Below are 9,756 nucleotides of genomic sequence, written 5' to 3'. Positions count from 1 at the left end.
AGATTGTGACCCAAGCCAAAACCAAGAGCTGGACGCTTAACTGACTGAGCCACCCAGGATCAAATCATATTTTAGGAACATAGTGATTACATAGAGGAAATACTTAACATTCAATTTATAAGGCAAGAATTAATCCTGTTCCTTTTATACGATACTATTACAAATTCAGATCTATTTGCTGGTTCAGAAATTAACTGTATATAAGTTAATAAACAGGAGACAGCGCTCTGGAATATTTGGTTTTAAAAAAACTTTTGCCGTTGATTTTTTACATGCTTTGGAAAACCTTTCCTCTTACCCAACATGGAGATGCCAGTTATAGAATGTCCACTGGTTCGGGTTATGCTTTGCATTTGATAGAACAGAGCCGAGATTATGAATATAGCTCATACATCTTTCCTGAATGTTTCCTTCAATTCTTCACCCTTTTAATTTCAAAATTTTATTTATTTGAGAGAGTGCAGAGTCTCAAAGAGAGAGCGAGCACGAGGCAGGGAGAGGGGCAGAGGGAGAGGGAGAAGCAGACTTCCTGCTGAGCAGAGAGCTCGATGCGGGGCTTGATTCCAGGACCCTGGGGTCATGACCTGAACCGAAGGCAGACACTTAGCCGACTGAGCCACCCGGGCGCCCCCACTCCTGTAATTTCAAACAGTGAGTCAGCCAAGTTAACACTGGTATTTTACAGCCCTTTCTCCAGACTGCTTTCAGCATATTTACGACACGTACATTTATTCTTTGAAACCTCGACTCTGGAAGAAGGACCAAACCCAGTGTGATACTTTCACCGACTTCCACTTACGGCTTCTTTTCAAATGGTCAGGTTTGCTGTGGAACGACTAGTCTCTTTCTCATCTCTAATAACAGAAGGAGGCACGCACAATGGGCAGGGAGAGCGGTCTCTGAGGTCCGCCTCTAGCCAGAGCCTTCTGCAGAGAAGGCACTTAGAGAAGCACCCTGCCTAGACATCCCAGCGCAAGTCCCCAGGGGAAGCGAGCCTACCAGACAACTGTAGTCTTTATTCCAGAAAGTAAACGAGACAAGACATAACCACACAGACACTATCTTGCATTTATTCACACAGAGGAATTAGGAATCCGTACAAATAATAAACATTGCTTTAAATACAAATAAATAGCTCTGGTTTCTAAAGGAAACAACTCTAGATAATTCGAAGTTAAGTATTTTCTAGGTTCCTATTAAAAATAGAAGACTATTTTGCATTAAGTAAGTCCTACTCCACCACAACCCTTTGAGGACGTAAGGATAAAATGGTGAATTCTGTACTCTTAAGAAGTCACCAGAAAAATGGGAGATAATGCTCCCACCTCCCTGAACTATCCCTCAAATGGAAGGAGAGTTACTTGCCTCATAGACAGAGCTAATAAATGCAGAAAGTATTTAATATCTAAGGATATCTAAAAAGATTTACCTTGGGAAAGGGGATGAGAATTTCTCTAAACCGGTTCTGTGAACTCTGAAACCTCACTACGCTCAAGATTTGGTTCAAGTGTCTTCAACTCATTTATGCTCACAGGGAAGACGTGAATTCCTAAAAATGAAAGCTTCCTCTTGCCAGAAGGGATCATGGTAAGGTGTCCGTAATCACTAAGAATGGCGCCTAGGTCTCAAAATGGTTTACCTGGTAAAGAAGCAAAGGTGCTGCCCAGTGAAACAGTCTGTCAACCTGGCACCAAAATGACCAAAACTGCTGACAGAAACACACTCCCACGTCTGCGGATTTATTTTTCTCTCTCTGTTCTTATGTTTAAGAAATTCCAAGTGGCAAAACATATCTAGGCAGAAGTATGTTCTACGAAGAATCATTTTAAAGTCATGCAGCCTTTCAAGCCTTTAAGAACTACATAAAACAGGTCATTTTACAATCTCGGTGCCAGAGTCGGGCCTGCTCCATTGACTTTCTGTGTCCCCTGCATGTCCCCTCCTCATGCTGCCCAAGACAGTTCAATTTCTTCAACACAGACCCCTACATAATTATTAATAAATAGTATGCTTGATAGCGATCAACGTAGCAACGATTAGGTTTTCAAAGAAATTTTGCTTCTCTATTTAGATTGACCATGATACAATTCCAAAGAGAACATTCTCATGCTATAAAAAACAATCTCATGCAATAAGTGCAATTTTAAAAGTCCCACGTTAATAACAACATTTGGTATTATAGAAGGCAGGATTATTTAGATTTTTAAAAAATGATCACTAGAGAATAAAAGCTGGATTTCCAAATAGAACTTCCATTGTGGTATAAAATGCTAAATTTGAATCTACAGTTTTGTTGATGCAAACAATTTTAAGATATACACCATGTTTTCCTAACTGGGATTTTGAAACAGTAACATAATTCTTAAACAGATTACCACAACATTTGCTCAAAGAATCAGCTCCCTTTTGCCAAGAACGTTTTTAGTCCAGTTGGAGGGATTTCCATAATAAATTCCGGAACAATAGTTCTCAACATGATTCAAAACTGCTCACTTCCCTCCCTCTTACTTTTTCTTTATGTTGTAAAGACATTTGAGCACAGAAAAATGCTCTTTTTTTTTTAAGACGGACGTTAATACATTTAGTTTCCTGATTTAAATAATAACATTTTTTTATGTTTGCCTTTCTCTCTGGCATACTATATAATGTTTCTGAAGTTACAAATCCAAACAAACCAGCCAACTAGAGCATCCCACTGTTCAAATCACAATTTTGGATACAATCCTATTTATTCTGGATGATGCTCAATTCCACACATACTTCAGGGAAGAAACATCCAGGAGAACATCCAAACATGTCAAGTTACCAAACGTTAACATGTGATTGTGCTCTGTTGGGTAGTACCATTCACATCGACAAAGTACAAAGGCAGAGGATTTCAGGTGTGGAGGCCAATTTGCTTTTGCTGCTACAATAATTCATAATCATCATCTTCGAGATTTCCAAGCTGTTCTAGAATAAGGAGTAGTCCTTTTCTTATCTGGAGGCTTAAAGTAGGAATAGACAGGCGCTGCTGGATATTCTGCGTCAGGATTTTCTGCCATCATTTTCAGCTTTGCTTCGATGGCTTTTATCTTTGCAGTGACACTGGAAAAAGAACAGCGGAGGATCAGAGCGGGCCTGGGTGCATTCAGGAAATACTTGTGTATCTCATCGTCCTTGTGCCTTTTATGCATATCACAGAAGCAACAAGGTAACTCAAATATGAATATGCAAATATTTCACATAAAACACACACCCAAGTGTCATTTTCACAAAGAGATCAGACCTGAACCATCTATTAAGTTTTTACTAACAACCCTGACAGTTAGCTGTGTACTTCGCATACGGCTACGTTTACTCTCCAGACACAAACACTGTCTGACACCTTAGTGCTTGGCAGACAGCAGGCACTCGATTAATTCACGTAGAAACTGAAGGTGGGGTCCGGAAGAGATGTTTGTACGCTCGTGTGTTCACAACGGCATTAGTCACAACAGTTAAACTGTAGAAGCAACCCAAGTGTTCATCGATGTATGAATGGGTAAGCAAAATGTGGTATCATATCACATTCTGGAATATTACTCAGCTTTAAAGAGGAAGGGAATTCTGACACACGCCACAACATGGATAAACCTTGAGGACATTATGCTAAGTGAAACAAGCCAGTTTCCACTTGTATAAGGTACATAAACTATTCAAAATCAGAGAGATAAAGTGGAATGGGGGTTGCCAGGGGCTTGGGAGAGGCGGGAATGGGAAGTTATTATTTAATGGGTACAGGGGTTCAGTTCTGCAAGATAAAAAGAATTACGAAGAAGGATGGTGGTAACGGCTGTACAACATTATGAATATATTTGGTACCACTAAACTGTGGAACCTAAGACGGATAAGACAGTAAATGCTATTTTATGTGTCTTTTGCCACAATAAAAAAAAATTGGAAAAAACAATTCACGTAGGATTGAAAACAACATTATAAGGTAGGTCACATTCATTTTGCAGATGAAAAAACCGAGGCACAGTAAGGTTAACTTGCCCAGTATTACACAGCTAGTAAGTGGGAGAGTTGAGATTTAAACACAATCAGATTGCAGACCCCATACTATTAACTACTACACCGTACCACTTTTTGAATCACTGAATAATAATGGAAAACACACCCTAGAAATCCCACAAAATCTTTTTTTACTAATAAATAGGTGTTTCTAAACGCAATCATTTATGGGGTGCTTACAATGAGCCAGGCACTGGGCCCAGAATTTCACCTATATTGTTTCTAATCCTTGGGATAATATCCATTTTATAGATAAAGAAATAAATGCAGAGAGGTAGTCATTTGCCCAGGGTTCACACAGCTAACAGCACAGCCAGGATTCAAGCCTGGTGTATTATCACCAAAGCCCTTGCTCTTTTCTCTCTGTCAGGTTGGGAGCTGAGCAGCCCTGTACTAGAGAGAAGGGGTGAGGAGACACTGCACAAGTTGGGAGGAATTCCCTTCCGACCGAGGTCACTGCCATCCCTGGACCAGAAGGCAAAGCCCTCAGGCAGTGGGTATTCTAAGACCCGTGGTCCCCTTTCCATTCTCGATGCTGTCAGTGGTCTACAGAGAGGGAGAGAAACTTGGAAGGGAATGTTACAACGGCCTTTTAGAGATCCCTCAAAAAGTGTGCATCTGCTGCACATATTCATAACTATACATGGCCCATGTAGAATTAACCACCTAAGTTACAATTAAAAAGAACACCGAGGTATTACCAAGATGCATTCCAGCACCTCCTCCACTAACGGGACAGCCAGCCATTGTTCTGTAGGGGACACGAAATGACAACTTTCTCTAATTAGGTATAGATGTTAATAGAAAGATGTAAGCTGAGGTTCTCTGGATTACAAAATAAATGGAAAACACTACACTGTCTAGGATAAGAGCAAACATTGAAAAGAAAACTAAAGACACCTCATTGTAATGTGTAGAGGACCAAGCATAAATGCAGTGGTCTCTTCCCAACAGGAATGAGATTTATAAAATTTGTGATCATGGAGGTTCAAACTTTATGGGGAAAATAGCAGAGTGGATATGGTTCCCAGTGAACCTACAGAAGTCATCATATATTTCTTTTTAATTTCTGGGAGCAAAAAATAATAAAAGAGCACATAATTAAGAAATCAATGATATTAACTATTACATTTAATATTTACCATAAATATTAAATTTATTAAATTTTATTTGTAATATATAAAATATAACATCAAATATTAAATCAAATATTTCAGTATTATAAAAAAAATAAGTCAATGATATTAAACTACTAACTATAAAATTAATTTTACTTTGCTAACTTTATTGCTCCTGAAAACATTTCAGGGTCACCTTCCCCTACAGCTTAATGAGATCTGTTATGTTTGGTGTGGTTGTTTGTTTGCTGTCTGGTCCTCCATCCAAATAGGCATCGTTTTCCTGACTCTGTGATTGCATGCTGATTTCTAACTTTTATAGGACACTGATGCTCCTTCACCTATCTGCCTTCCCTCCCCCGGAACAGGCTTCAGAACTGTATCCCTGCATTCACAGCATTAAATTTCTTTGAGGTAGTAACGCAAAGACCGAATTTTCAAGTCCAGGAGGCCTAGCTTTGAATCTAGAATCTGCTATTTGCTACCTGGTGATCTTGGCCAAGATAGTTTACCTTGCTAAGCGTCAGTTTCCTCAGAGGTAAGATGCCTAGTACAGTACTTTTACCAGAATTTTTATAATTAAATGACATATGGCATGTGAAGTGTTTAGCACAGTGCCTGATTTAGAATAACCTCAATAAATCCTGGCTATTGTTATTGTTAAAATTTCGCCCTAGGCTACAACGCAGGGGAAAAAACAAAACAAAACAAAACCCCAAAACCCTCTACTTCTGCTCAACCATCCACTTAACTTCCCCTTTCTCCACCCAGCCCTTTGTTCCTTCTGTTTTGAATTAACTCCGAAGAAGTAACTGACAATTTGTGCACACTAGAACCAACACTGCTGCTGTCACAGAAACGCAGCACAGAGAATGAAAGTGCTATAAACCGACACTCTGTATAAAGAAACTCACAGTGGGGGAGGAAGTAGTGGACGATGACAAACGCCAATGAGACTTCAGGTCTCATGAAAACGCTTCTTTTTAGGGTAAGGACTGTCTGACATACCTTTGTATTTCAGGGCCCAGCACACTGGCTGCTATGTGGCAGGTCCAGCCAGCCTTTTTTGAGTGCATGAATTCTGTAAGTACCGGCTCTTAGGGGTATGCCAGCACAGGGTATGTACAATTCTGGAGATTAACGGAACACATCTCTCAACATGTCAAAAGTTAGTAGATTCTATCCTAAATTAAGAGTCTAAAGACTCACTGAAGTATGAATGAAGGCTTGGAATGAAGAAGTGGCTCACGCTCTTGAATACTTGTGTCTTTCTAAGGCACACCGTCTTACCTTAGGTTAGACTGAGTGGGCTCAGTGCTTGAGGATGGCTCAAGACTGATAGGAAGGATCTTATCATTCTTGTTATGATCGTATCTCTGAAAGAAAAAGGGAAATCACTGAGGTGAGCAAAAACCAGTCCTTGACTGTAGTGCGTAAGTTCAGAAACTCCAACCCCACCAGTGTACCATCGGTGTATTTCTAGACAATCTGAGGACTGCTTTACATTTGGAATTAAGGCAAAACTCCTCACAGTTTTGGCCTAAAAGCAATAAATTTAGAAAAAGAAGTTTAGAAGAAGCTTCCCATCTAGCCACTAGTCCTCCTTATTTGGTAGGGAAAGAACTTCAACTTTCAAATTCACAGATGGTATAAATATACAATACGATTGCCCTCCTACACTCTTGTTTTAACTGTCACATATCACCTCTTACAATATTTACTTTGCTTTATTCAAAACACTTAAAAATTTTGCTAGAGTTTTGCAAACTACCAAGCATAACATTCAACCCTCAACAGGCCTGACTGGAAAAGAAAAGTAGTAACAGCTTTCAGCCACTGATAGAGAAAACATCCTATAGCAAAAGGGTAGTTTAATTTGATGTCAGATAATTATACACCTCTTATAAAAAGTAAATTAAATACTAAAGAGTAATCAGGAGTCTGTGGTCAAAAAGACTTGTAGGAGAAGAGAACTACAAGGCATCGAGATGCTCAAATGAAAGACAGGAATGAAGGATCATTTCTCTTGCATGTCTTTTCAATGAGACACAGAATGAGAAAACGACAGCCAGTTTGGCAAATCAGACTTGATTTTCTTTTGAGTAAAAAAGCATTTGGGAATTCTCTGTTGTTTCTATTTTTAAGGCAATGTGTCCTAGAAATTGAGAAGGCTCTGTGATGACCTGAGATCCTCAGGATCCAAAGTATCTGAGCTCTGTTTTTCAGTTTGGACTCTGAACTCAAGTGTTTAATTGCTGACTGTTTACTGGGAAGCTTGATGGGTAGGGAGTCTCTGCTCAAAAGCCATGCTCCTATAGCTAAAGACCAAAGCTCCAAATTTAATTGCCACAGATCTTTTCACAGGCAGGTCTGTCAAGACCCCACCACGAAGGAAGAGAATAAACTCTTGGGATTGCTCCAGTCCACAGACTTCCGCACCTTTGTGCCAGGTAAAACAGATGCCATTCTCTCTCTCTTTTTTTTTTTTCCACATGGTCATATCTTTTCCAATGCAGTCTCCCAAGAGACCAGCTATAAGATGAACAAGGCGACTGGCCAGTTCTCGGGCTTTGGAGACAATACAGACAGGGCAAAGTCCCACAAATAACTCTCAAACTCTCTGAAGTAATGAGATGCTGGTGCTTTAAGCACTCATACAAACTACCCATTTCTCAAGCGTTCAGGATAAACATATTCAAACTCTCCACAGAACCGAGAGGCTGGGAAGAGTCTAATAATGCCTAAAGCAACTAATTTTAAAAATAAATACATTTTTTCCTCCAAAGAACAACCCCCACCAAAAACACGATAGAGGTCTGAGTATACACATCAGCCACATGGAAAAATCAATCAAAAACAGAATCTGTGGGTATGTGGAGAGAAACAATGAAGGAACTTAATCCCTCCTGAGATGTTTCTCAAAAGAAAAATCTGGCAACACACATGGTAAATAGAAGTAGGAGACCAAAGTATGACTGCTCCAGATGTGAAGAGGCTGGGATGCAAACGGGTAAGTGGACAACTATCTTCTGGAAAACTCATTTCGGGTGAGCTTGATGTTGTCTTTCCAGCCTATGAGACATACCTTTACTTGCGCATGTGCCCACCGCACCACCAGCTTCTTAGACAGAGCCAGCTTGCCATTGAGACACTGGATGGCTTGTTCTGCTTCCTGTCCGGGAAAGGGACGGATGTTAGCCAAAAATTCCAATGCCTAATTAGCTGTATGTATCTCATAGGGCCTCACCAGCTTGGATGGCTGCAATCCTAACCAGATTGCCTTCGATAAACAACTCGCAAAGGGTTTACAATAAAGAAAGAAAGGCAGAATAACAGAAAGGGTATGAGTTTGGTAAAGTTGGTCAAACAAAAACGCCAATCCTGGCTCTCTGTCACTTACTACCAGTTAATCTCTGTGAATATTAGCTTCTTCATCTATAAAATATGGATACGACTACTTGTTCCTCATTGGTTATTGTGAGGAGTCAAAGAGTGCATGTAAAGAAAGCACGGAGCACACGGTAGGCACTCAATCAACGTTAGCAGATTGTTCTTGTTAGTTGATACCTTTCTATACACTGCCGTCTGTTAGAGCCTACTGTGCTAAGAAATTTACTCCCCTCCAGGGATCCTGGAACTATACCCCAGGCTAGGGCTTATACTCTGGGTCCAAAGTGAGAAACAGTAATGGCTTCAAACGATACGGGAGTGAAGGAAACCAGGTCGGAAAAAGCAGGAGTGAGTCAAAGAGCCTGTGAGCAAGGTATTTGTGTGAGCCAATCTATGCACCTGGCTTTTGGAGCCAAAAATTCCCTGACCCTTTCCCTATCAGATACAGGAGCAACAACGTTAAAAGGAATTCCTGAAACTGGGTAAGAGTCACTCTATGGACATTCCCAGGAAGCCTGGTCGTACTTTTCCATCCTGCCAAACCTTCTCTGCTCCATTTGTATCCACGAGGCATTCAGCCAAGCATAACCCACATTTACCGGGGGTGCAGAGGCCCTTAAGGAACAGGAAGAGGAACAAGACGAATCTATCCGAGATCGCAGTGTAATACCAGCAGGCATTCCAGTCTGGTTTTACTGGTGATTCTCTTATCCCCAGAGCTCACCAGCACGACATTCAACAAGTATCTGCGTGCTCACTATGTGTCAGCCATTGGATAGTCACTGACATCCTTGCTTAGCAGTTAGAGAGACAGATAAGAGATGTTTTACTCTTCTTTTAAGTTTCCTCTAGTCAAGTAGAAGTTACATGGTACTCTCTATTGATTCTACAGCATGAGCAGTCATAAGATGCCAGCAAGGGGATAAATGTTTCAAAAACAAGTTCCTATCTCTGTATGTCACTTCAGAGTTCATGTATTCAACAGCATTATTAAATGCCAATGGTATTTTCCTATATATCTTCGTCTATTCTCTCAACTTCCTGGAAGGTAAGGAAGATATATATATGTATTTTTTAAAGATTTTATTTATTTATTTATTTATTTATTTATTTATTTATTTATTTATTTATAAAGATTTTATTTATTTGAGAGAGAGAGAGAGAGAGCGCACACACGTGAGTTGGGGGGTAGGGAAGGCCAGAGGGAGAAGCA

At 40.1% G+C, this 9,756-nt stretch overlaps 1 protein-coding gene across 3 annotated transcripts in view; it reads right to left on the bottom strand.

Moving 5' to 3' along the window:
* Positions 1 to 1,044: 1,044 nt before the first annotated feature.
* The window catches only part of RBM18 (RNA binding motif protein 18), a 22,077-nt gene continuing 13,365 nt past the window's right edge, over positions 1,045 to 9,756 (bottom strand). For 2 of the 3 annotated variants that reach the window (XM_025888147.2, XM_025888146.2), the window contains exons 4-6: positions 8,239 to 8,325; positions 6,444 to 6,529; positions 1,045 to 3,087 (exon numbers count right to left, since the gene is read on the bottom strand). In XM_025888147.2, the coding sequence (XP_025743932.2) occupies positions 2,928 to 3,087; positions 6,444 to 6,529; positions 8,239 to 8,325 (333 nt within the window). In that variant the 3' untranslated portion in view covers positions 1,045 to 2,927. The remainder of the gene's footprint in view (positions 3,088 to 6,443; positions 6,530 to 8,238; positions 8,326 to 9,756) is intronic. The other variant, XM_073905784.1, reaches the window with a different exon arrangement.

The sequence above is a fragment of the Callorhinus ursinus genome, unplaced genomic scaffold (assembly GCF_003265705.2).
Source record: "Callorhinus ursinus isolate GAN/ISIS: 27379988/994484 unplaced genomic scaffold, GSC_fseal_2.0 scaffold24, whole genome shotgun sequence".
Classification (NCBI taxonomy): Eukaryota; Metazoa; Chordata; class Mammalia; order Carnivora; family Otariidae; genus Callorhinus; species Callorhinus ursinus.
Note: the sequence above shows the minus strand (reverse complement) of the source record. Positions and strands in the feature narration are given on the sequence as shown.